This window comes from Heteronotia binoei, chromosome 12 (assembly GCF_032191835.1).
Source record: "Heteronotia binoei isolate CCM8104 ecotype False Entrance Well chromosome 12, APGP_CSIRO_Hbin_v1, whole genome shotgun sequence".
NCBI lineage: Eukaryota > Metazoa > Chordata > Lepidosauria > Squamata > Gekkonidae > Heteronotia > Heteronotia binoei.
In genome coordinates, this window is record NC_083234.1 from 35,126,616 (window position 1) to 35,154,359 (window position 27,744).

The following is a 27,744-nucleotide window of genomic DNA, read 5'->3' on the forward strand; positions in this document are numbered from 1 at the left end:
TTCCTTGACTCCCACAGGCATTAACTGAATAAAAAAGCATTTACACAGAAGGGTTTTGAGTTTTCAGAGTCCTTCACATATGTTATCTTGTTGTACTAATCCTTACAACAACCCTGCAATGGAAGCCAGAATTATCCTCATCTTGTAGTTGGGAAGGGGTGGTGTGTGTTTGGGGGGGAGTGAGGCTCAGGAAGAATGACTCACCAACTGAGAACTCCGGTATGGGTGAGATTTGAATACAGGACTACTCAATGTGGTGCAGTAGTTATAGTATCTGCCCAGCCCCTGGCCTTGGAACTTGCAGGTAACCTAGGGTCAGTCACTCTCTCTCCCCCTAACCTATCTCACAGGGATATTTGGGAGGATAAAGGACAGCAGAAGTATGCATGCTGTCCTGAGCTCCTTCCTTGGAGACAGTGTGATAAAAAAGTTGCTGAGCAGATACACAGCACATAGATAATCTCTTCACCTGTTCTCATTTTTCTGCGCACAAAGCTGGCTTTATGACAACAGAGCGTTTATATAGTACTATATGCATTCAAAGCACTTTGCATACATTACTTTTTGGCAGTGCAAGAGAAATCCCTCCCCCACAGAAAATGCCCCCCCCCTTAGCCAGTTCCCAGGTCCTGGTGAGGTTTCGCCCGGTTTTCGGGGATTCTCTGTTGCTGTGCAATGTCCCTGATGCAATAATGCCTCCTGGAAGTGATATCATCATATTGGGGCATCACATGGTGATGCTCTGGTTTGAGGGAAAAACTCTATGGTTTGAAGCCAGTTTCACCATAGAGTCACTTCAGAGTGATGTTATCACTTTTGGGATGTCTGGAACACCCCCCAAATCCTCCCGCCAGAGTGACCGGGGGATCTGGCAACCCTACCCCCTCTCCAAATTCTACTACCAGATGGTTTTCCCACTGACAATTAGATTCAAGTCCAGATCCAATGAAGGGAACTTTGACTCTCAAAAGCTCATGCTTTGAAAATCCTATCCATCTCTAAGATGCTCCTGGACTCAAATCTAGCTGTTCTACTGCAGATCAACATGGCTCTGAAACTATTCCCACTGACAGGTCTTGAGCCAGACTAAAAAGCTAAAGGTAATCCCCTGTGCAAGCATCAGTAGTTTCCAACCGGGGTGACATCGCATCACGACGTTTTCATGGTAGACTTTTTACAGGGTGGTTTTCCATTGCCTTCCCCAGTCATCTACACTTCCCCCCCAGCAAGACTACCAAATTATTATTTAGAACTTGGCCACTTTAAAAGTAGCAGAACTGTTCAGGAAGGTATTCGTATAAAGTGAATAAAGTTATAGTCAGTGCAGTTATATCTGTGGAATTTACATCGGTCTTCATGGCATGTTTACCCCATGCTCTGTGGCACAGAGTGTTAAAAGCTGCAGTACTACAGTCCTAAGCTCTGCTCACGACCTGAGTTCGATCCCCAGTGGAAGCTGAGTTTTCAAGTAGCCGGCTCGAGGTTGACTCAGCCTTCCATCCTCCTGAGGTCGGTAAAATGAGCACCCAGCTTGCTGGAGGGGAAGTGTAGATGACTGGGAAAGGCAATGGCAAACCACCCCATAAAAAGTCTGCTGTGAAAATGTGAAAGCAACATCACCCCAGAGTCGGAAACGACTGGTGCTTGCACAGGGGACCTTTCCTTTCCTCATGGTGTGTATCATGCTGTTTTTTTAACTGTCCTCTTAATTTTGTAATTCAGTTATAGCCCAATTTCATTACTGTTGTAAATAATATAACAGTGCAGTGCCTTGTTCTCTAATTTTGTGATACTTCTTTACTGTCTGGATTAGTGCAGCTTTGTCAGTTTTGCCTGTTTTATTGTTCTTTCTTTTTTTCTGCCATCAAGTCATAGCAGACATATGGCGACCCCACGGGGCTCTGAAGGCAAGAGCCATTCAGGGGTGCTCTGCCGTTGCCTGCCTCCATATCAGGACCAGTGTTCCCTCTAAGCTGAGTTAGTGTCAGCTAGCTCACAGTTTTTTAGCCTCCAGTTCACATATTTTTGTCATTTATGGCCCCAGAGCAAACTAATTTAGTAGCTCACAACTTTAATGCCAGTAGCTCACAAAGTAGAATTTTTGCTCACAAGACTCTGCAGCTTAGCGAGAGAATTGGTCATGACCAATTTGCCCACCAGATAATGACCAGGGCCAACTCCATTTAGCTTTCATGATCAGATGAGATCGGGCCAGTCTCAGTCACTATTACTACTTTGTAATCTACTTTGAATCTAAATGAGAAAAGTGGATCATAAATGAAATTAATAAACAAAGAAATAAACCTGCAAGACAGGCCAGTGCTATAAACTCTGTACTGCTGACAGGAGCTGAGTGTGTGGCTTAGCTGAGGCTATCTTGTGAGTTCGTAACAGAGGGAAGGTTCAAAACCGGTGCCCTCCCGAATCACAGCTCATTCTTAGCTCACTCTGTTGCACCAGATTCCACCCCTTCTGGAGGACCGATGGAACTCAGATTCCTTCATCTACCTTGTCCAAATTACAGGCATCCCCCGTCTGTTTCCCAACCTCTTTCCTCTTGTGCCAAAGCAAGCAGCAACGCAGACTATGGAGAGAGCGGATGGCCAACAGTGATGAACCTTTGCCTCCTCCCTGCTAGCATAAACAGCTACACCTCTGCATGGCTGGCCCGAGTAGTATTTGCCTTTCAGCTGTTTGCTTAAGGCAGGTTCGGGACCTGATTTGTTTCTAGATCTCTAGATCTGAAGAGCAATGCTAGCCGTACACATTTTTTAAAAAAAGAATTTCAGTAGTTGGCAACCTGCAGGAATGGGCCTCTAAGGCCCCAGAGAATGAGGCTGGGTAAGGAGTTTGCATTAAGTGCAACGTTTCTGCTATAGACCAGGGACATGGCAAAATGGGAGCATAACTCTATAAAAGGAGCTCATTGGGCAATGTTTTGGGGTTTCAAGGAACAGGCAGCTTCTAGGGACTACGCATGGGAAAGACCAGACTTCATAATATGGTTAACTCCTTGAGACTCAGCCATCCAGTCTCTGCACTCATTGGGAGGCTCTCGGTGCAGTTCTAAGCAGAGTTACACCCTTGTAAGTCTACTCCACTGAAGTCAATGGGCTTTGAAGGGTGCCATTCTAAGATTGCACAGCAAATAGGCAAGGCAAGCAGAGAGGTTCCATCATCAATGCTTGCCATGTTAGCAAGGTGCGTAAGCCATAAGGAGAAGCCAGAAGCAGGTCTTGCCTCTTCCTTCTCAGCTGAAGGTTGCTGCTGTGTTTGCCCACCATACCTCCATGGTGGGGTGTGCACACCACCAGTGGTTTTGAAACTATGTGGTACAGTGCTGTATTGCATAGGTTTTGGCTCATTCTTATCTGGTCATGTTCATCTCCTGGTATTCTACTTCTTGGAGACTCATCAAAATATAACAAGAGTCCTCCTGGATCAGACCAAAGGACCATCTAGTCCAACAGTGGCCAGATGCCTCTGTGAAATGCAAAAGCAAGGCATGAAAATGCAAACCTTCCCCTACTACTGAATCCAGCATCTGAAATTCTGGAGTTATGCTGCCTCTGAACATGGAAATTCCTGGTAGCCATCACCATCCTCCATAAATTTATCTGATTTTGGTACTAGCCATCCAAGCTAGTGGCCATGATGACATCCTGAGGCAATGAGTTCCGTAAATGCATATGTATTGTTTAGAGAAGCATTCTGCCCTGAATCTCTTGCCTATCAATTTCATTGCATGATTCCAAATGTCCCGGGAGGGGAGGGGAAAGGGCTCTCTGTCCATCATGTGTCATTTTACAAGTCTCTTATCATATTCCCTCGTTCAGTTATCTTCTTTCCAAATTTTTTAAAAAAAGTCCCAAATGCTTTAGGCTTTCCTTAAATGAAGGTGCTCTGAGCTCTTTTTGTGGCTGCACAAATTGCATTCTGCAGGAGCAAACTGTGTTTTCCAGAAGGGTTATTGGCCTTAGCTCAATTTTCCTGAAAAGGAAAAGATCACTTGAAAGTACCATGCAGTTGCACTCTATTCTACATTGTCAACCATCAGAGATAACCAAGTACATGCAGCTAATCCTATGGGAGTGTACTGTCACACAATTTATCAAAAAGTTAAAAGATGCAGGTTAAAAGAAGCAAGCCTGTTATTCTCTACCCTGGGCAGTGGCAGCAGCTCTTCAGGGTCTCAGGCAGAGAAACATATTTCCTAGACATGCTACCTGAAAATCTTTCACTGGAGATGTAAGAGAAGAAGTTGCTCTATTACTGAGTCCCAGTCCTTCCCTTTGTCACTGTGGTGATCCACCACCACCCAACTCCCCTTGTCCAGGAGTACCCAAGAGGCAGTGGGGGATCTGCAGGTGTGAGAAACAGCCTGCCCCCTTCCCTCCCATCATACAGGGTGGGCTGCCGCCACTCAAATTAAGTTTTGTTTTATGATGAGGACAAAGTGACATTTGTGTTTCTATTTGCAAGGCTACACCACAACCAAAATTCTGCCTCTAGGTCAGAACATATTATCTGGATTGCCAATGGGCATGGCCAGTTCTAGGTTCTGGAGCTCTTGGTGGATGCTCTTCACTGGGCTCTCTCCCAGGCACAGCTGTAACAACAACAGAAGGGACAGGTATGCGACAGGCAGTTCTGGTTGCCACTGTCTGGCCACCTCCCCTGACCTCTCCTGCTGCTTGGCACCAGCTACTCCTAGCAGCTGTCACTCATGTTGGGTAGGTAATCTGCCCAGCCTCCACCTGTGGCATTAGCATACAAGGGAAGTGAAGGCAGGGAAGACAAGCCCACTGTATCTGGAAGGACCTGATGCCACTCCAAGAGCAGCAGTCTGTGATAGCTGCTACTATTCACAATCAAAAGCTCTTCTTAGGTTCAGATGTTTCCCAGTGATTCCAGCCTGCCAAAAGGCTTGATTACTATGCCAGCCTTAAGTGAACCTATGTGCCCTTTTCTTGAGAGCCAGTGTGGTTAAGCGGTGGTGTTCTAAGACTGGGGAGTTCAAATTCCTATTCTGATTTGAAGCTCGTTGGATGACCCTGGGTCAGCCTAGCCTACCTTGCAGGTTTGTTGTGAGGTTAAAAGGGAGGAGGGGAGAACCATGTATGCCAGGGGTGGCCAATGATAGCTCCCCAAATGTTTTTTTTTTTTGCCTACAACTCCCATCAGCCCCAGCCAGCATGGCCAATGGCTGGGGCTGATGGGAGTTGTAGGCAAAAAAACATCTGGCAAGCTACTGTTGGCCACCCCTGATGTACGCCACACTGTTCTCCTTGGTGGTATTAAAATGTGGTACAGTAAGGTCAACCAGAAATAGTGAGACTTCTGAGTAAGCATGCATAGAGCTGAAGGGACTGGCGGGGAGTAAGCTGGAGGTTAACATTTATCCTTTTAAAAATATGTAGCAACGCACCTAATTTCCTATCCAGCACTGCACCACAAGGACACAGTTACCATTATATCCTTGTTTTCTCAAATGTAAGTCCCATGGAGTTGCATTACACCTACTTCCAGGCTAGCGTGCATCCATATGCAGCTCTAACTTGCCTGTTTCTGTTTTCCTGTCTCGACAGCCAGAGAGAATCTAATGGTGGCCTAACTATAGCTGTTTCCAGGGCTCATTTACCTTAAGTCTATTGCAAAAACTTCTGCCACTCTTGTGTTCAACCCCCCCCCCCCCTCTTCCTCAAAGGGAATCTTTACTCTGGTATCTGCCACCAACTGCACTCTACAGCATTCCACGAGTCCTGTCTCTGGTGACTCAAATCAAACACATGTTTTTTCCCCTCCCCAAAACCCTGCAACACCCTTATTTCCCTTCCAGAAATGTCACTACAGTGGCCTGAAAATATGCTGGCTTGGAGGAAGAAGAGAAAAAAAGACATTTGCTTCCAACTGGGAAAATAGCTAGTAAGAACAAAACTTAATCCACCATCACTGTGGAGACATTCTCCTCTTCTCTTCCTCTTGGTCCACATCCCTTAGATTCTACCTATCTCAGCCTAGTCTTGCAATTCCCAGAACTATCAAACCCTCACGCCGCAAAACCAGGCCTGGCACTCCAGAGAAAGCTCTCAGCCCCTTACCCATAACCTGACAGCCCCAGGAGAGCCCATATAACCCCCCAATAACACCCCCCCTGCACTCTTTTCCTTGTAGCATATTACCCTGTAACCTGCCCAAACCAGCCTCCGGCTCCTTCTGCCCTCCCTCTCCAATTTGCATTCTCCAACAGGAAACCCAGCGAGTCCCACGACGTCCTGAAGAATGTTCCTGGCATTGAGCATACGGTGATCCCACCACACAGACACGAAGCGGAGTGCGGGACAGCTGGCGCTTTCTTATTTTTCTTTCTCGCTGCTCAAATGAAACCCAGCACCAAACACAGCTTTGGAAGGGAAATGCCTGGAATCTACAAAGTTGCCGAAAGGAAACGCTTGGGGGGATTTAAAAAGGGGGGGGGTGGAGTGGAGAGAGAAATGCTGGATGGCAAAGTCTCTACTTTTACACTCTCCAAGGGAAATGAGAGGTGTGAAAGGAAGAAGGAACCATTACTATAGAAGGATGGAAGCGCAGAGAGAGGTTGGCAGAGAGGGCTACCTGCCGATGGACCAAAGCCAACTCTGTCCCTACTTTGCAACAAAAGTACACAGAGGATGGCTAGGAAACTCTGAGATTGAGAAGTGGCTGCCTTCGGAGCTGGAAGCCATGATAAGCCAAGACAAGCTGCCACTCCCTCCAACTACTATGCAGTAACTCAGCTGACAATAGGACAGAAGGGAGTTAGCACCAGGTAAAGAGGCCTCTTTTCAAAACAGATGTCCAAGGCCAGGGGAAAAACACATGCCAAGCACCTCCCTCAAGGCCCAACCCTGATTCAACAGCTATCAGACTACATTCTACCTATGTGGTCTATCAACATGGTGTAGTGGTTAGAGTGCCAGACTAGGGCCTGGGAAACCCAGATTTGAATCCTTACTCTACTAACAAGAGGCTGAGAATAAAACAGCAGATATTGCTATGCACTTCTACAGAGCCATGAAATTCAGTGAACAGTTCTGGTCAACACATCTCAACAAGGACATTGCAGAGCTGGAAAATGTACAGAAGAGGGTGACCAAGATGATCATGGTGAAGGAGTGCTTGTCCTATGAGGAATTAGTGGGACTTTTTAGTCAAGACAAGAGATAGCTACAGGGGAACATGACAGAGGTTTATAAAACTATACACAATACTAGCCATAATGACAGTGTGTTTGTGTTAATAATTAACAACATAAGAGAAGCCATATTGGATCAGGCCAATGGCCCATCCAGTCCAACACTCTGTGTCACACAGTGGCCAAAAAACCCCACATGCCATCAGGAGGTCCACCAGTAGGGCTAGAAGTCCTCCCACTGTGCCCCCCAGGCACCAAGAATACAGAGCATCACTGTCTCAAAGTCTCACTTATTCATTTGAAGTCTCACTTTTGACAAAATCTGCATCAGTTAAGAAAAAAAGATGTTTATCAAATCACCTTTTATTGGCTTAAATTTTCAGTTCTAAGCTGAGAGAATGCATCACAACTGGGTTCCATAGGGATATGTGTAAAAACAAGCTACACAACTTATTGAATGCCAAAAAATGAACAAGTGTTTCATTTGACCTGGAATGGATTATATAAAAATAGCTTCTTTCCCTTCTACTGTATAATTTATTAATCACATGTACTTTGTAGAGGAAAATTCATCAATGGCTATTAGCCATGGTGAATAAAGGACACCTCCATATTCATTGGCAGTAAACTTCTGAATACTAGCAGTAGACCCCAGCACACAAAAACCTTCTAATATGAGAAATCTATTAGTCTTTCATGTGCCTCAAGAATCCTGTAATGGCAGCTAAAGAGAACCTCCGCGTACAGACACAGTAAACTCTGAACTCAAGTGCCAAAAGGCAACAGCAAGATAAAGCCATGGCCTCTATGCCTAATTGCTGGAATTCCAGATGTACTGGTTGGCATCTGTGTGAGGCAGGACGCTGGACTAGATAGACCACTGATTCAGAGCTGAATCAGAGCAGATCTGATTCAGTAGGGCTCTTCTTCTGTTTTCCAAAGGTATGTTGCATGAACAAGACGGCATTCTGTGACATATCTGTAGTGTGCATAGAAGTATAAAGTGTGCACAGGTGAACAGACAGAGAGAGAAATTACATCTATATAATCATGTCTGCATCTGCTGCAATTCCCCCCAGCTGTAGATCTGCTGAGTCAAGCTACACTACATGCATCTGATAAAGTGAGTGCTTACCCACAAAAGATCCTGCCACAATAAAACTCTTTAAAGATGTCCCAAGACTCTTTTTTTCTGAAAAAATACTGCTGCAGAAGGCTAGTATAGCTACCTCTTGAAAATTCATCAAAAGGACTAAACTCTGCATGCTGGAAAGGCCATTAATATTACTTTCATATAGTTCCAGCCAGGACCTTGAAATTGTTCCTTTTTATCATGCTGGTTCTAAGCCCAACAAGAAGATTTTACATGGCAAGCCACCCACATCAGGCTCTGCCAATGACATTGGGAGAATCTGCCCTACTCAACAGGATGATCCCTTCTAGGAATTCTGGGAGCATCAACATGGAAAAGTGCCCACAGGCTATTTCACACCTTCCAAAGATGCATAGCAAGTGATGAAGGGATTATGACATTTATCTCATGTATCATCTCATTTTGGTCTCTGTCCATTTCTTCCACAGAAGACCATGCAGAAAAAAAATGTTTCTGGACTAACAGAAATATGTAAGGATTTTAGAAGAACAGAACACGTAAGGCAGCACATTTTAAACAACAGTTTGGGGGGAAATATGAGGGGGGAAGTGTTAGAAATTAAGTTCTGATCAACTTGTTTCTGACAACCAAAGATGCGGGAGAGGAATGACCCTAGAGAAGGTTCATCTAAATAAATAAGCCAAGATTATTGTATTCTATTTCTCACCAAGCCCAAAAAACTGCATTTCCAGTCTGAACAGATTCCTGGCCAAAGGGCACTTTCCCCTTCTGCTGGACTTTTAAATTTTTGGACAGTGGGGCAGCCACTGTGTTTTGGGTAAGAGACCATTCATCTGCCCTGTGCAGAAAAATCATCTACTAAAATAAATTCTTAGATGGAAGGAACTGGACCACACATACTGGCCCCACATCTAGCCTCTACACATTCTAGGTCCCATTTGCATAGAAACCAACACACAGTCAATACACCACAAAAACAGAGGATGCGGATTGAGAAGCTGCCTCTCTAAATAGGCCCTTGTATGTACAAGAGGCCAAAACCAACATTTCTGACCCTTTTCTTTCTTGTTAACTGACCCGTCTGCTTAGGAGTTAATGAGCTGTAAAAACATTAACATTCATGGCTATGCACTGGAATTTCCCATGGTTGATTTTATTTTATTGGCATTTATTTCATTTATAGCGTACATTTCTCCCTAATAGGGGGCAGCCTGTATCATTTTCCTTTCCTGCATTTCATCCTCACAATAACCCTGTGAGCTCAATTAGCCTGAGAATATGTGACTGGCCCAAGTTCACCCAGTAAGTGTCCATGGTACAGTGTAGATTTGAACCTGGGTCTCTCAGATCCTATTCCAACACTTTAACTGCTATGCCTTGCTAGGTCTCACTGTGATAAATGAACCCAGTTTGACTACAGTTAGAACTTCCATTTAGCTTGGAGCCCCTGATCTTTAATGTATTCAGCCTTATGATTAATCTAGTCTCAGTATGACAGTTTGCAAGCACCCCTGCCCCCTAAAAAAACCCCAAAACTCGCACAAAGTGATTGGCTTTCAAATTATGCAACCCATCTCTGCTGAAAACAGGGAATCCCCCCTGTATTTGACATCACTTTTGTGTGAGATCCTGCAGTTGGAAGGCAGCTGTGAGAGGAGAGGATCCAGCTTGCTCACCTCTCACTGAACTCCCACAAGCTGTTCCCTGCAGTGAGTCGCCTGCAGAGAGATGCCACGTGCACACCCATGGAGCAGATGGGCATGAGGAGGTGGCATTTTTGTCGTCATTTCTCTGAGCACAGCACTGATAATCCACTGCAAGTAAAACCCTCATTCAAGAGATGGTGGACAAGAGCAGGAAACCACTTGAGTTAACACATTGCCAACGCCAGCTCATCCACTTAAACAACAGTGTGTACCAGTGGTTAAAGCATCAACCTAAAGGGGGGGGGGGAGAATCCCTAACCATAGAAAGCCTGTGGGCATATTTGGAATTCTGACGCAGTGTGGTGGGCGCAGTCATAAAATGGCTTCTTCAGGAGGTGGAGTCAGTCACAATATGGCTGCCACAGCTTACCAAGAGTCAAATAGTGAAGATTCTTGTGCTGTGGTGGCAGTAGCTGCCAAAACAGCATTTTTTAAAAATCTGCAGAACCAATTAAATTGCCAATGGCCAATCAGAAGCATAGTGAGGCAAAAGCCCCATCCAGCCCCACCCACTTTCTAATAACCCTTGGTGGGCACCATGAAATGTGCAGCAGGTTGCTCCCATGGGCATCAGGTTGGAGACCCTTGCCCTCAGGCATGGGAGACATGAGTTCGATCCCCCTGCTGCCACAAAGCTTACTAGGTGACTTTGGACAATTCATATTCTCCCAACACTGTGATGATAAAATGAGGGAGATCCACAGGCACCGGGCAGCCAAAGCACCTCAAGAGGTGCAGAGGCTGAAAGTGCAATAAATACAACAGTTCAGTGGCATTCAAGCCTACTGGTGTAGTGGTTAAGAAGAGCCAGCTTGGCCTAGCAGTTAAGTGTGCAGACTCTTATCTGGGAGAACCAGGTTTGATTCCCCACTCCTCTACTTGCACCTGCTGGTGTGACCTAGAGTCAGTCACAAGTTCTCACAGAGCTGTTCCTCTAAATAGTAGTTTCTGTCAGAGCTCTCTCAGCTCCACCTACCTCACAGGGGTGTCTGTTGTGGGGAGGGAAGGGGAAAGGAGATCATAAGCCACTCTGAGACTCCTTCAGGTAGTAAATGGTGAGGTATAAATCCAATCTCTTCTTCTTCATCCCCATCAATGGTTGCTCCTATTCAGAGCTTGTATGTTATTCAAAATTTAAACACACAAATAAAGACATCAACTCCTTCCCTCCCTGCAAAGGTAACCTGTGAAAGCAGACAAGCTGTTGAACATAAAATAAAACCATTATCCTGGGGGGAAGGGGGAGAAAAAGCCTACGCACCAAATGGCAGGGCATAAGCATTTTCCAATCTGTTGTATCAACAAACCTGCTCACATGAGGAAAGGGGGGGAACCACCTTTCCAGGCTGCATGTTTCATGATATCAGCACAGCTGTACACGCTGGTCACGTTTGCCTCAAAGCTCCCACAAGACAGGAAATGTTGCAGAGATGATTCCCTCCCTCCCACCATACCCCATGCTTGCTCTCAGCAGCCATCGGTGTTGGTGTTCTCAAATTTCAGCTTTAGGATCCTATAAAACCCTTTAAAAAAAAAAAAAGCAATGATAGTTTAAAGGCACCAGAAAGACTGGCATGTCACTTCCCTGACTCCTTTCAACAATTTAAATACTTACATTGATATGACCTACTGTGTATGCTCATATGCAAGACAAAGTTTTTTTCCTCAGGTTTGCCATAAAAGGAAGAGGGTTGGCTTACATTCACATACAAGCTACAGTTAAGTTGAAAACATTTTTGGATGTATAAACTTTTAGGGGAGATCATTGTACATTCACAGCCGTCTTCATTTTAGGTAAATAAGGTAATTACTAGACAGGGAGTTGGCAGATCAGGGTTCTGGTGCTTCATCAGCCATGAACTCAACAGGGGTCCTACTAGGGCAAGCCAATGTGCTGTAGTGGGTGGAATGTCAGACCAGGACCCAGGTTTGAATTCCTGCTGTCATGGAGTCTTGCTGGGTGATCTCAGGTGAGTCAAATTCTCTCAATCTAACCTATCTCACAGGGTTGTTGTGAGGATGAAATGGGAGGCGAGGAGAGCAATATAAGCAGACTCGTATCTATGGGGGGTGGGGGGGGGAAGGCTGCTCTATTAAAAAAGCCCCTTCCCTCTGTAGGACCCCTCCGTTGGAGGGCCTCCAGGAACTGAGGAAAAGGCAGGAGGAGAGCGGCAGCAGAGAGAGCAGCAGCGAAAGAGAGAGCATGCAGCAGTGTGAGAGAGAGAGACAAAACAGCGTGAGATGAGAGAGTGCCAGTGAAAGCGGGAGAGACAGCACGAGAACAAGAGAGTGACAACAAGGGGGAGAATGGCAGTGAGAGAGTGAGAGTGACAGTGAGAGAGGGGGGAGAGTGAGAGAGCAGCAGCAAGAGAAAGCTGGAGAGTGTCAGCGATAGGGGAGAGCAAGAGAGTGAGTGCGAGAGAGAGCTGGGGCTGGGTGGGCTGGCCAATGGAGGGAAGAAACAGCAAAGCTCCATGGGGTCTCCTGGGTCACTCTACCCAAAATTTTCTGGCTACAGGACTGTTAAGCCACTTTGGGGCCCCACTGGGAAGGAAGGCACAGTGTTCTTTATTTATTTACTTACCTGAATCTTCCGACTGCTGTTCCTGTAAAATGGGAACAGCTGTGGCCTACCTCACAGAGCTACCTCAGGTATGATGGGCAAGCTGCTACCTCAGGACATCAACTTCATGCCAGCATTAGAGAGAGAGTAATTTTTTAACACAACTCACAGCGTTATTTTTTGGGATTTTTCTTCTCATCTTCTCATATCTTCTCATATCTATCTCATATAGCTAGGAGAGCTAGTTTGGTGTAGTGGTTAAGTCTCTTATCTGGGAGAACCGGGTTTGATTCCCCACTCCTCCACTTGCACCTGCTGGCATGGCCTTGGGTCAGCCATAGCTCTGGCAGAGGTTGTCCTTGAAAGGGCAGCTGCTGTGAGAGCCCTCTCAGCCCCACCCACCTCACAGGGTGTCTGTTGTGGGGGAGGAAGGTAAAGGAGATTGTGAGCCGCTCTGAGACTCTTCGGAGTGGAGGGTGGGATATAAATCCATCATCATCATCATCATCATCATCATCATCATCATCATCATCATCATCATCATCATCATCATCATCATCATCATCATCATCATCATCATCATCATCATCATCATCATCATCTTCTTCTTCTTCTTCTTCTTCTTCTTCTTCTTCTTCTTCTTCTTCTTCTTCTTCTTCTTCTTCTTCTTCTCCTTCTCCTTCTCCTTCTCCTTCTCCTTCTCCTTCTCCTTCTCCTTCTCCTTCTCCTTCTCCTTCTCCTTCTCCTTCTCCTTCTCCTTCTCCTTCTCCTTCTCCTTCTCCTTCTCCTTCTCCTTCTCCTTCTCCTTCTCCTTCTCCTCCTTCTCCTTCTCCTTCTCCTTCTCCTCCTTCTCCTTCTCCTTCTCCTTCTCCTTCTCCTTCTCCTTCTCCTTCTCCTTCTCCTCCTCCTCCTCCTCTTCCAATTGTGGAGGATGGGGAAAAAATGGCCTACCAATTCTCTAATTCAAAAACAAAACCTTCCTAACCTGTCCATCTGGAAACAACTGACGTGCCACAGGAAGTCAGCCATTAGGCTACTTATGAGGCTTATTAGTAATACCTTCTCTTCCACCTAATACAGGAAACAGTCCACTCAGTGTGGCCATATATACATCGCTGAATACTGCTTGGGGGGGAGGGAGGCATATCCAATATCACATTATCTAATGACACACTAACGCAGGTGGATGAATTAATACAGCTTGAAAGGGAAATAAAAGTAATAACCAGTTTTACTGGCAAGCTTTTATTAAACAAGGAAAATCATATTCCCACAACACCTCTTTTGCAAATTTAAAGGAAGCGTTCACAAAATTGAGAACAACTTTTGAATCCAGTAGCACCTCAAAGACCAACAAAAATTTGCCAGGGTATAAGGTTTTGTGAGACAAAATTCACTTAGTCAGATACCAATAGGAATGGCTATCCAGCAACCCTTATATCCTGCTTTGGGTGCCACTGCAATCGGAGGCAAGATGGCTAGCAACCTGAAAAAAAGACTTCTTGGTTGTAGCACCAAATCTTTGGAGCACATTCCCCAGGGAATTCATAAATTTCCTTCTACTGTTGCCTTCTATTACTAGAGGATAAAGACTTTTTTTGTTCTGTTTGGCCTACCCCCCAATAACCATTACTGCCCCCCTCCCTAGTTTGTAGGGTTATGAGAATGTATATGTTTTTATTGAATTATTGTTTACACACTTTATTTCAAATTCACTTTATTTCAAATTTGCCACCTTGGAAACTATTTGGCTGGAAAGGCAGCACAGAAATGTTTTAAATAAATATCTGCTGAATATAAGGGCTAATGGAACTTCTATTTATCTCTGAAAAAGTGAGCTGTGACTCATGGAAGCTTATACCCTGAAAAATTGTGCTAGCCTTTAAGGTGCTACTGGACTCAAATTTTGTTCTGCTATTACAGACCTACACAGCTGTTCACCTGAAACTATATTAACCAAATTGAGATTCCAACATATACCTACAGCATATTCAGAGGACAGATATCAACACTTCCCTCATTAAAGATTGTCTATACATTAAAGTGGTTATGAACATATATGAACATATGAAGCTGCCTTATACTGAATCAGACCCTTGGTCCATCCAAGTCAGTATTGTCTTCTCAGACTGGCAGCGGCTCTCCGGGGTCTCAAGCTGAGGTTTTCACACCTATTTGCCTGGACCCTTTTTTGGAGATGCCAGGGATTGAACCTGGGACCTTCTGCTTCCCAAGCAGATGCTCTACCACTCAGCCACCGTCCCTCCCAAGATCTAATTAAGATCTAATTCATGACTTAAGGTCAACTGTATGATTTCCCAAGAGGGAAATTTCACAATGTTCTGGTTGGTCATTGCAAGATACCTGCTTGGTAAAAGATAAAAGGATATCTTTCAAGGTGGCATTTTTTGCAATTGCATCAAACAAAATTTGAGCAAGGTATGTGTGGGGGAGAGGGAGCTTCAAACATGCTGTTTTTATTTTAATGCCTCTGAGTCATGTGAATATATGTGCATGTTTTCATTAATGAGCTTGACTTGACAGTATGTGAAATAGTTGATTCTGACCAATAATCTTAGCCTGTTTTGTAACAGCCCTTCACTACAGCAATAAAGTTTGAACGCAGGTATAGGCTGCGCTATACCCAAGAGACCCAAGCATGGGGTGGGGTGGGAGATGGGTTCATTTTACAGGGTCTGAGAGACCACGCTACAAGCCCATTACCCACCTCAAATTAAACAATTTTTCTCCCCAGTGGAGACCCAAACTGACAAACAATATTGTTCTTCCCTCCTTAATTTTAACTTCCCAACAAGAAGTCTATGATGGCTGAGAGTGTGTGACTGGCCCAAGGTCATCCAGAGAACTTCTATGACAGAGTGGGGGATTTGAACATGGGGCTCCCAGACCCTAATCCAACACTGACCACTAAATGAGATAAAATGTATGGGCTCATGTGTGTGCAGGGGCTCAGATTAAAGGTTTGTTCCATATGTAGCAGAAAAATGCCAAAATCCTGCTGGGCCTTCGCATCTCCAGCACACCACACTCTCTACTCATGTAACTTGTATATTTTTCCAAACTGCCCTAAAAGCACAGCATGCCTAAAGCCAGGATAAAAATATTTTAATAAAATACACAGTACACCAATGAACAATGAAGTCCCCAGTATTCCTTTTTTAGCGCACAGAAGAAAAGATGCATCCTAATGAACCTGTAGGGCTGCCAACTCTAGCCTGAGATATTCATGAAGATTTCATGGTAGGGTTGCCAATCCCCAGCTGAGGACAGGGGAATCCCCTGGTTTGGAGATCCTCCCCCCATTTCAGGGTTATCAGAAAGAAGGGAGGGGAGGGAAATGTCTGCAGGGCAATCCATTATACCCTATGGAGATCAATTCCCATAGGGTATAATGGAGAATTGATCTGTGAGTATCTGGGGCTCTATAGGGGCTGTTTGTTTAGGTCAAGGCACCAAATTTTCGGCATAGCATCCAGTGCCTCTCCTCAAAACACCCCCCAAGTTTCAAAAGGATTGGACCAGAGGGTCCAATTCTATGAGCCCCAAAGAAGTGCTCCTATCCTTCATTATTTTCAAATGGAGGGAAGGCAATTAAAAGCATGCGGTCCCCTTAAATGTGACTGCCAAAACTCCCTTTGGAGTTCAATTGTGATTGCCACACCCTTGCTCCCAGCTCCACCCCCAGTCTCTAGTTTTGGACATCAGCCCCTTAATCTTTGCAACAATGCACAAAAGCATTGCTTGCAGGGGTGTTGAGTGGATAAAATGGAAAAGAGCAACTTGCACACCCAACTCATTTAAGGAATAAAAATTAGATATTTTTAAAAATATTTTTTTACAACATATCTATGCTTTCTTTCTACCCAACACAGGGCAATGGCAGGATCAATCCAAGAACTTCTTGGTATGCTAACCAATACTGACCACTATATCACACCGGCCTCAAAACCTCCCTACTTGTAGCTGCAAGAGTTGAGAAATATGGATTTTGGTTCTTGAATAGCATCCCAATTCGTCCCTGTGTCTTATTAAGGTTCTGTCTCATTTCCCAGGATAGACCTGAAACTGGCATCTCTACCCCTCCCCTCATAAACTCCACACTGCCCATCACCATAACAGCGCTTGGTAATAAGCACAAAGTTCTACAAACCAAGCAAGGATGCAAATTCGTGATGGCTGAAAAATACATGGATTTAATGTTTCTGCAAGTGTGATTATTTTACACAGCACAATGTGCATGCTGTCTTCACAAGGTGAGGGAAGGGGTGATAGCCTCTGCAGAAAGGCAAGCTCAAATTATCTGAATGTTACACAAGAGCCGCCGATACTCTGAAAACGTTTGGCAGAGGAAGACTTTTCAGACATCCTGGTGCATGGTCACCTTCTGATCAGCTCTGGCTGGGTGTTCCAAGCCCACATAATTAAAGGGCAGGCACCGCCCTCAGGCCAGACATGTTTGGGGAAAAAACTGAAAGCCACAGAAAGCCTCACTCAAGTTGTGCTACGCAGCACAGATATTCACAGGCCACCAAGAGAGCTGAGCCGAGTGCTCCTCTGGGCAAAATACAATTCAGCAGGAATAAACAGTCAAACCAATTAACAAGTCAAATTAATCTAGGCCTTTGCAGAGCACAGTACATCTACTGCTAATTTGGTTTTTGCCATCCGAGACACAAAAGAATTCAATGAGGGTATGTCCTTCAATGGGTATTGGTCATAATGGATAAATGGAGGTTCCATGTTCAGATGCAGTGTACCTCTGGACACCAGCTGTTAGAGGGCAAGAACAAATAGAAACTTTGGCCTTTGTGCCACAGCTTCCGGGACTTCCAGGGCATCTGTCTGGCTAGTAAGGGAAACAGGATGCTGACATAGATGGACCAATGGCCTGATCCAATAGTGTTGCTTTCACGATTTTAGTGGACAAGCAGGATCCTGCTGCCTAGAAAGCAAAATGGCCTTAAGACAGTCTTCATCGTTTCCATAGTGCTATGCAAAGCATTCAGAACGTTCATTTCATTCACTCTCTACATAAGCCATGAAATGGAGCTCATCGCTCCTCACAGCTTGCAAATGGCCTGAAGACTTGTGAACCCAGTGGCCTTCTTTTGGCTGTCACATCATTGCTGATTGCTGCATTCATTTCTAAGTAGCTTCAAGCCTACTGATAAGCAGCAACTAGAGATAACCATGCCTCAGATAAGCACTGGTGGTAACAGTGACCTATCCATTGAGACAAGGAGGGGGAAAGCAGAATCTGCATCAGCTAATTCATTTTATCTCAGTGGTGCAAAAAAAAAAAAAATGAATGGCTTATGGGACAAAGCCAGCAAATGTGTAATTGCACTGGGATTTGAACACAGGTCTGGATTCACTTGAAGAAGAAGATATTGGATTTATATCCCGCTCTCCACTCCGAAGAGTCTCAGAGCGGCTCACAATCTCCTTTACCTTCCCCCCGCACAACAGACACCCTGTGAGGTGGGTGGGGCTGGAGAGGGCTCTCACAGCAGCTGCCCTTTCAAGGACAACCTCTGCCAGAGCTGTGGCTAACCCAAGGCCATGCCAGCAGGTGCAAGTGGAGGAGTGGGGAATCAAACCCGGTTCTCCCAGATAAGAGTCCGCACACTTAACCACTACACCAAACTGGCTCTCCTTGACTACTTGACTACTCCATCTGGAGCCTTCCAAGAACCTTAGAAAGCTATCAAAGTTTTTGGTAGTTTAACGTCCCAGGGTGATAAAAAAAATCATCCATGGAGCGTGTGGCTGTTAGGAGATTTATAGACACCTGTAGTCTATAAATCTTCATTCACTGAATCTGCCTGGGAAACTCTATTTTGGAAACTGATCAAGACATTTCCTTTATAATATCAGATTTCTTTAGAATTTACTATTCAACTCTTAAGTGCTACAATTCAGAACTACCACTTGAGAAGGGCTATTTAATTGAATTAAATCTCAGGACTTTTGTTGCCCCTTCTCGTTTCACCAAAATCCATACATTTTTATCCCACCCTTCCTCCAAGGAGCTCAGAGCAGTCTGATGCAGACGTCAAACACTACATGTTCCTAGTCTGATCACTGTAAGGAGGGAAGAAATTTCGTCGGAGGGGCTGTGGCTCAGTGGCAGAACATAAGGTAGTGGGCTCTCCTTCTTTGGAGGTTTCTAAACAGAGAGTAGATGGCCATCTGACAACAATGCTGATTCTGTGAACTTCGGCAGTCGATGAGAAGGAGAGCAGAAAGAGTTGCACCAGTGCTTAGTTCTCATGACCCTTTCTTACATGTCCAGTGAAATGTTGATTGCCACACTGAGGTCAGACAGAAATTTTTCTCCAGGCCAGTTTGGCCAGGGATCCCAGAAGTTCTTTTGCCATCTTCTGGGTATGGAGCAGGGGTCACTGTGTGTGTGTGTATAGGGGGAGGTATTTGTAAATTTCCTACATTGTGCAGGGGGATGGACTAGACGACCTTCGAGGTTCCTTCCAACTCCATTATTCTATATGCCTGGCACATAGAAGGTGCCAAATTCATTCCCCTGACATTTCTAGTTAGACTTTTTTTTATGGGGTGGTTTGCCATTGCCTTCCCCAGTCAACTACTCTTTCCCCCCAGCAAGCTGGGTACTCATTTTACTGACCTCAGAAGGATGGAAGGCTGAGTCAACCTCGAGCCAGCTACCTGAACCCAGCTTCCACCGGGATCGAACTCAGGTCGTGAGCAGAGCTTAGGACCGCAGTACTGCAGCGTTACCACTATGAAAGCAACGTCACCCCAGTGTCAGAAATGACTGGTGCTTGCACAGGGGACTACCTTTACCTTTTTAAACTAAAAATTAGATCGATGCAGAGATGGAAGCTACAGCTGAGTTTCAGAGGAGCTATACAGAGCCTGACATACAAAGATGGGTGACTGAGGAAACATAGGAAGAAAGAAAGGCATATCCAGTTTTCTTAAGAGAAATGTAACCAAAGACATTGAAAAGATCTGCACATCTACATTATCCATTAAAATGGAACCTTTACAACCCTGGAAAATCCCCATCAAAGTTGGTTTGTTTTAGCCAGCACCAGCCAATCAGAACACGCAGCTGCTGTTTCCATCAAACACCATAAAGCCGAGTATTACTCCTTGTGCTGACTTGCTCAGTGGAAGTCATCCCCACTGCTATGTATGTTGTATATCAATGTTGTTTCCAAACAGACAAGACTCACTAGAACCTGAATAATGTGAGGGTGCTTTCTTATGAGCTTCTGAGACCCCAGTCAAACAAAAATTCAGCCTGGTCAAAATAAACTTTAGCTCTGTTCTAAACCAAGATCAGGGGTGGCCAAACTTGCTTAACGTAAGAGCCACATAGAATAAACGTTTGAGAGCCACAAGAAATGAACAAATTTTACACATATATCTTTATTAAAACTTTTAATACTTTCTTTGCACGCAAATATAAAATACATATCTGTGCACTTTACAACATAACCAAGCTTGAAGGAGACTTTTTTAAAAAAACCCCAAAACCAAAAGCTGGGAATAACAGTCATCATAAGACCAGCATAGGGAAAGGTTAAGGACTAATTTTTTGGCACCAGTGGGAGAAGGACACATACATGTACTATATAAATCACTGACCACCATTTGCATCATTATGCAGTTCTCTTTGCCTTGACACCAAGGTTAGTACATACAGCTTCTACAAAAGCTATGAAACTAAAGGGGAACCCTGCACTGCCCTCTTTAATTCCACCCCTCCTTCCAGTGGCTCCCTCAGCTCTTGTGCTCTCTTCCTCTGTTCTAGATCTCCACGTGACCTCTGTGGTAGAGAAAAGCTTGCAAGCCTACCTATTTTCCCCTCCCTCCCCGTTTCACACATGGCAGATATAGTCACCTACCTATGGGTCAGCACTCAGAGGCTGACTGAGGTCCTGATGCTAGGCATTCTTACTTGAGAATAAGCCTGCGTTAAGTTCCTCCTTGACCTCCGGGAGCCACGCACTATATGTGAAAGAGCCGCATGTGGCTCCTGTGCCAGTTTGGCCACGCTGGTATAGATCTTGGAAGCTAAGCAAGGTTGGTACTTGGATGGGGGACCACTAAGGAAGACTCTTGAGAGGAAGGCAACGGCAAAGCGCCTCTACTTCTCACTTGCCTTGAAAGCTGCTGGTGTCATCATAACTTGACAGCCATTTGATAACATGTGCACACATATAAACCTGAAACACAGATAGCATCGCAGGACAGGTGGGAAAAGACTGTCCTTTGTTCAGCAATCACACAAGGCATTGAGTTAGATCCAACCAGCTTTTATACTTAGGGTTTGTAGAATCTTTTGGGATCAAGTGCCGTGTTCTACTGGAGAAAGTTTTTCCAGTAGAAAACTTTCTCCAGTAGAACACGGCACTTGATCCCAAAAGATTCTACAAACCCTAATGATGTTACCAGCCGTGAAAACCTGAAATCTTTGATAGCTTTTATACTGGTGGAAAAAGGAAGAGGGCTTCTCTTTGACTACCAAAGGTGAAACTTGCATGTACAAAAGACTTATGGAATGGGGACTGGAATACTGGGGGGGAGGGAGGGGAACAGAGTGATATTGAGTAGAAAAGCAGGCTGAATCCAATCCAAGATGATTCAGCTGCATTTATACATGCTGTTCTCTGTTTCCTTTGCATTCCTCTTTAGATCCTGGTCCAAGTCTTTAAATGTCTCCAACCCACAGCACTCCTGCCAGATGTTTACAGCTGGTCCTGCCTGCATTACAGTTAGGATTCACATATGGCCAGTAGTATGTGGTGTTCCATTACTACAGATCCAGCAGTAGTTTCCTGCAGTTTCCTTCAGCATGCTTGAAAGGGACAACAAGGGTAAATAGTTCTAGAGTACTGTAAAATGATGGCCACAGATAAAACTATGAAAAGTATTTGTCTGCCAAAAAAAAAAATGATACTGGTCTGCTTGCCCACAAGGGCTTCTGTCAGTAATAAATGGTCTTTTTTAAAATTAAGGAACTTTTGTAAAACTTTCATGCTGGGGGTGATTTTTACTAACCACAGGCCTGCAATATTTTCACCTTCCTAGAGAAAACAAAGCCCCATGGCGCAGAGTGGTAAAGCTGCAGTACTGCAGTCCGGGCTCTCTGCTCATGACCTGAGTTTGATCCTGGCGGAAGCTGAGTTCAGGTAGCCCGTTCAAGGTTTACTTAGCCTTCCTAAAAAGTTGGTAAAATGAGTACCCAGCTTGCTGGGGGGAAAGTGTAGATGACTGGGGAAGGCAATGGCAAACCACCCCGTAAAAAGTCTGCCATGAAAATGTCATGATGCAACGTCACCCCAGAGTCGGAAACGACTGGTGCCTGCACAGGGGACCTTTTTTTTTTTTTTTAAGAGAAAACAATTAAATCCTGAAAATACTTTTCTGAGTGTAAGCCCCCGCTGAACAGACCTAAGTAGGATTCTGAGTAGGCTGGCATAGTAGTGCTCTCTGGAGTACCTTTTTAATCCACCATATATCCTTAAGAACATTAAAAAATTATGTATTTGAGTCAAAACAAAGCCCATCCTGTACTTTATCAACAGTAGCCAACTCATTGCTTCAGGAAGCTTGAACACAGACTATCACAGTGACGTCAATCTCCCCTTTGTCTCCAACCAACTGGTATTCAGAGGTATACCGTCTCTAAACATGGAGGCTCTGCTTAGCTTTCACAGTAATAAATAGAACTCTTTCTTTCATTAATTTGTCTGGATTTCTAGAACTTAAACTGTTATTCTCTGTTTTCATGGGTGAGTTATGGGAGTGGGTGGATCAGAGACACTGATCTGTCAAAAACTTATTATTTAAAAAGGATCTCTTTGCTGTACTCTAAAATCAAAAGTTTTGGGACAGATTACAGTTCAAAAACAGTCAAAGCAAAATGAGTGCAACAAAGCAGTGACATAATGTTTATATATATATATATATATATATATATATATATATATATATATATATATATATATATATATATATATATATATATATTTTCAGCCAAGAATAATCCACAACCTAAAAAGTTTACATTGCAGTTTACATTATTTAAAAGACATCTATGATAGCAATGGTTGTCAAGTATAAGACGTGAAAATCAATCAACACTGAAAGTATAACAGCAGAATTCAGAAACAACTCTGTGACTGAAGGGGAGGGCCTTTTTACTTGGCACTGAAAGTCAACAGATGTGACACCAGGCAAATGAGGAGTTGCCACAACAGAAAAGATCCTGTCTTACTGACCATCCTTGTCACCTTAGAATACAGAGAAACAAATGAAAATCTTTAGTCATTAATGAGAATCTTTAGTCACTGGATTAGCATTCCCTCAGGCATCCTGGATGTAGACCCTTTAGGGCAGTGGTGCTTACTCTCTGTGGGTCACTGAGAGCCATGAATACAATTACCATCTACCAAAAGAAACACATTTACTTCCATCCCTGTCACGAGGCCTGCATCTCAGAGTGGCTCCCAGCTTACCTGTTCCTCTGGCAGTGACTATTTCAAACCTGGGACCAAGTGCCAACTACACGCCCTGGCAGGCTAGGCCACTGCCCACTTACCTGAATGATGGAGCAGGTGCCACACTGGGATACAGTACTCAGAAAATCCACAGGTGGATTGTCAAAGAGCTACATGTGGCTCCAGAGTCACTGAGGGAGTATCAGTGCCTTAGGGTTTTAAAGGAAAGCACCAGCATTTTAAATTTTGCCCAGAGACAATCTGCCAGCCCATGGAGTTGATTTATCACTGGAGCAATAATCATTTCCCACCAGCAGATCTCTTGCTGAATTTTAAACCAGTGGAAGTTTCTACAAAGACTGCCCATAAAACAGCAGTCTTTATAGGCAGCCCCACAGAGAATGCCCTGCAGTAGTCTAATCAGGAAGTGATTAGTATGCAAAACTGTAGCCATATCTTGCTTCTCAAGGAAGCAGCTTATAACTTTCTAAACCCTTACAAAAATGTGCTAATGTATCTTCTTTTCCAGCATGTTCACTGAGGAATCTTTGCTCATCAATGCTCCCCGTACAATGACTACATGGCAAAAGAGTCACAAGAAAGGGTATATGCAATTCCCTACATGGAACTCACATCACCATTAAGTTTGTCATGCATGAACATCCCCAAGGACAAGTCATCCATTCAGGCAATGAATGAACAGAACTGCTATCTGGATTACAGAAGCAAAGTAAAATCTATTTTTTGTAGAAATCTGCTTTAGCTGCTGCTTTCTGGTTCAGTCCAAGACCTCGTGACATGATGCCACCCTACTCAACCCAGCTCCCATTCTACCACTTGAATTGCGGCTTTCCAGGCAAGGAATCTTTTGGACCTAGAAAATTATTCCTTGTTCTGGCGGGATGCAACCAGACAGAATTTATGGCTCTGACTCCCAATGAAGTTAGTCATTCTGAAAGGCTCTGAGCCCAATTACAAAAAGGTTAGGAATTCCAAAACTGTAGTGTCTTTAAAAAAATAAAGGTTATGTAAGGACAACCAACATTTCAGCAATGAATCACATCTGCCTCCTGCACTTCGTTCATTCAGATGGTTGGGACAATGTTCCTATTGGGCTAATGTGGATTGTTGCATCACGAGTAGACATAAAGTGCAGCACTGGAACCTAGTAACAGCATGTCCTGCTGGGCCGGAAAACCTACCAAGGTGAGGATTTCTGTTCCAGATGCACATGAAAGCCTATAAAGGCAAAGGCAGTCCCCTATGCAAGCACCAGTCATTTTCGACTCTGGGGTGACATTCCTTTCACGTTTTCATGGTAGACTTTTTTACGGGGTGGTTTGCCATTGCCTTCATAGCCAGAATTAAACTTTGTTGGTCTTAAAAGTGCAACTGGACTGAAATTTTGCTCTGTTGTTTCAGACCAATATGGCTACCCATCTGTATCTGTTCCAGACACCTAGAGTTGAAAAAAAAACCCCAACCATTAGATCCACCACATCACCCATGCTTAGGCATGGCAAATTGAATTGGATCTACATATCAATTTTGTCAAGACTGATCTCTGGAATTCAAATGCAAAAGGCAGGGCCAGCCCTAGACTGTCTGGCATCCTAGGCAAGGCTAATTTCTGGGACCCCCCCCCCTTGCACTGATAACATCACTGAATCACATGGGGGTGCCTGATTTGGTGCCCCCATAAGGCCAGCGCCCTAGGCAATTCCCTAGTTAGCCTAGTGGCAGGCCTGGCCCTGGCAGAAGGTGAAAGTCACTTCACCTTTTTTATCTAGTTTTTCCCAGGCTCATCAAAAGCACTCCTCTGCAAGGCATTCTCCGTTTCGCCCCCATTACAAGCTTTTAGAGAAAGAATGAATGCTAAGCAGCAAGCAATCTCATGCACCAAGCTTCCTGTCTAAAGGAAGCAAGGATAGCTAACATTCTAGCTCACTCATGCCAATGGCAATGCATTCCTGATCTGTACAGCTATCTGAAACCTCTGTCCTCAGACATCAGCCATAATTACATGTGTACGCAGGAGTCAAGTAGCACCTTTAAGACCAACAAAGTTCTATTCAGAATGTAAGCTTTTGTATGCATGCATACTTCTTCAGAGGTGGGAATGGTCTGAAGAAGTAAGCATGCCTACAAAAGTTTACATTCTGAATAAAACTTCATTGGTCTTAAAGGTGCTTACTTGACTCCTACTTTGCTCTACTGCTTCAGACCAGCACAGCTGCCCACCTGGATCTATCTACATGTATATGTGTGTGTTTAAAGAAAGCACGCTTACACTTCTCCTGGGCTACTTCTCTTCACTATGGTCATCCTGACCAATTTAAGGCATCTGACCTGTGGCTTTAACCAGCCGTGCTCTGCTGACAGGACCACATCTTACAGGAACCAGCATCATGAACCATATTGGTGCCAAAGAAGAACACTAGCCTTTGCTTCTATTTGCAACAACAAAAAAAGTCCAGTCAGGAAAGCAAATCTATCTGCTAGAAACAATCCATTTTTCATCTTTAACATGCAAAACATTTTACAGGAGACATACGTCCAAGGACACAACAGGTCAGGTTATCAAAAGGGAACTTCTCATGTAATTACAGTATAAACCCACAGATATTGGAGAGGGGCTTAGTTTGGAGTAACTCTGCATAGCACTGCACTGTAAGATGTCCATTTTAAAGGTGGAGGGACTGAGGCCAAAAGGGTGATCCTGAAACCATACAACACGCCCTGGAATGAAGAAAGATATACCTAGAAGCAAGGGATCCGAGCAGGAAAGGCCACCTTAAGGTTTAAAGAACCTCTCTTCTGTTGCTCATCCCATCAAATACTGTCACGACAAAAGCCTTGAGTCGGCTCACTTACTCGGAAGGAAGCTCTATTACACTCAACGGGACTGACTTGGGCATCAGCGCTCCTCTGGAGCTACCCGGTCCCCTCAGAGTGGTGATGGCCCTTTATTATTTCTTCTTCTTGTTTCCATTGGGCGACCCTAAAGGAAGGCTCCGTCGCCCACGGATCGGCACCACGCTGCTGGAGTACACGCTGCCGCCCTCCCCTCTTTCTCGCCAGTCAACCGCATTTCACAGGGCAGAGCTATTCTCTCTCTCTCCCCGCCCCCCGCCTCCTCTCCCCATCGAGCAAGCTGCCCGTCCGCGCACAGTAAAGGCCAGATGCCGGATGCAGGCAGGCAGGGCCCCCAAACTTTCTGCTGAAACCATTAGGTGGATCCCTTCGACCGAGACGCCGCCTCCTCCCTCCACCCCGAGCACAGGCTCACAGTGAGAGGCTGGAAGCCTCCGGCGGCTCTCTTACCTTCTCGGGCTTTCAGGAGGACTGTATTGGCCACGATGTTCTCTAGCTCCATAATGATCCAGCTTGCAAGATGCGGCGGCGAACGGGGTGGGAGTCCGGGGACAAAAATGCAAAAAAGCCCCAAACAGGGGAGGCGGGGGGAAAGCTGCTTTCCTCTAGGACCAGCTTGCGAGGTGATTTTCCCAATTGGGAGCTGGGGGGGTAGGGGGAATCAGCAGCACCCTAGATCACAAAAAAACCCGTGGTGGTTTTTCCCCCCTTTTTCCAAGTGGAAATCGCGACGATCAAGGCCAGCGAGTTGGGGGGGGGAGAAGAGACCTTCCGCTCCCCTTGGAGCACAGCCGCAATGCAATGCAGGCAGAGGGGGGGATCCCCTCACCCGCCCCCTTTCTCAGACTCTCTCCCCCCCCCCTCCACAGCCACACAGCCTGTAAACGGCTTTCCGGCGCGGGGGGAAAGCCTCTCGGATGAAGATCGGGGGGCAGAGGGGGGGCTGGCGGCGCTGGAAAAGAAAAAGCCCCCGCACGCCCCTTCCTCCTTAACACACCATAACCCAGGCTGGAAGGGGTGGAAGAGAGAAGAATGCTCCAGTCCCGCTTCTGAGGCTGCCCAGGCTAAATTTAGGAGCAGGATCTTGCTCACTACGCCGGATTTTTAAAGGAAAGCCAACCCGGCTCCCCACGCGTGGAGGGGGCAGGCAGAAAAAGAGCGCCGGAATTCTCTCTTGCTCTCCCCCAAGGCAGTAGCAGGAAATAGCGTGGAACAGGACAAGAGTGTAGCAATCTGAAAGTGACTGGCTACAAAACGTTCCATGGGGGCGGGGCTCCCGGCCGAGTGACGTTGCGCGGGGGGCGGGCCCGAGAGGTGTCAACGCTCTAGAAGTTATGTAATCCCCTTTACCCACCTTCCCCCCAAAAGAGAAAAAAATGGGATTTCGGATGCATCCTGGGAAATGTAGTTCCTTCGGCATTCCGCGATTATGGGAGTCTGGAGCCCCTCCAAGGAAGGCGACGAGGAGAGAAAAAAATCAGGGACTCTGTCGCTCGCCCACCTTCTGCAATAGTGTCTGAAGTGGAGTGTGAAAATCTGCATTATAACAGTGGTGGGAGTGAGGCCCCTGCAAGCGTTCTCCCTAATCAGCACACACATCCACTTTCGGACTGAAACCCAACCCTTTGCACCCACCAACCCATACAATCTCATTAATCCGGTTTACATTTTTAGCCCATAACGGCAGTTTTGCTAACATTACCCCTTCACTTTCAAATATACGCATTCATAAGAAAACCCCTTCACTTTCAGATATACGCATTCATATAAAAGCATTCGTTAAAGTGGCTACCGCCTTCCTA

The 27,744-nt window shown here is 45.1% G+C and overlaps 1 protein-coding gene across 1 annotated transcript in view; it reads right to left on the bottom strand.

The window, feature by feature from the left end:
• The window catches only part of LOC132580446 (G protein-coupled receptor kinase 5-like), a 100,380-nt gene extending 73,903 nt beyond the window's left edge, over positions 1-26,477 (bottom strand). Inside the window, exon 1 of the mRNA XM_060251254.1 lies at positions 26,393-26,477. Coding sequence (XP_060107237.1) covers positions 26,393-26,444 — 52 coding nt within the window. The 5' untranslated portion in view covers positions 26,445-26,477. The remainder of the gene's footprint in view (positions 1-26,392) is intronic.
• Between the last annotated feature and the right edge of the window lie 1,267 nt (positions 26,478-27,744).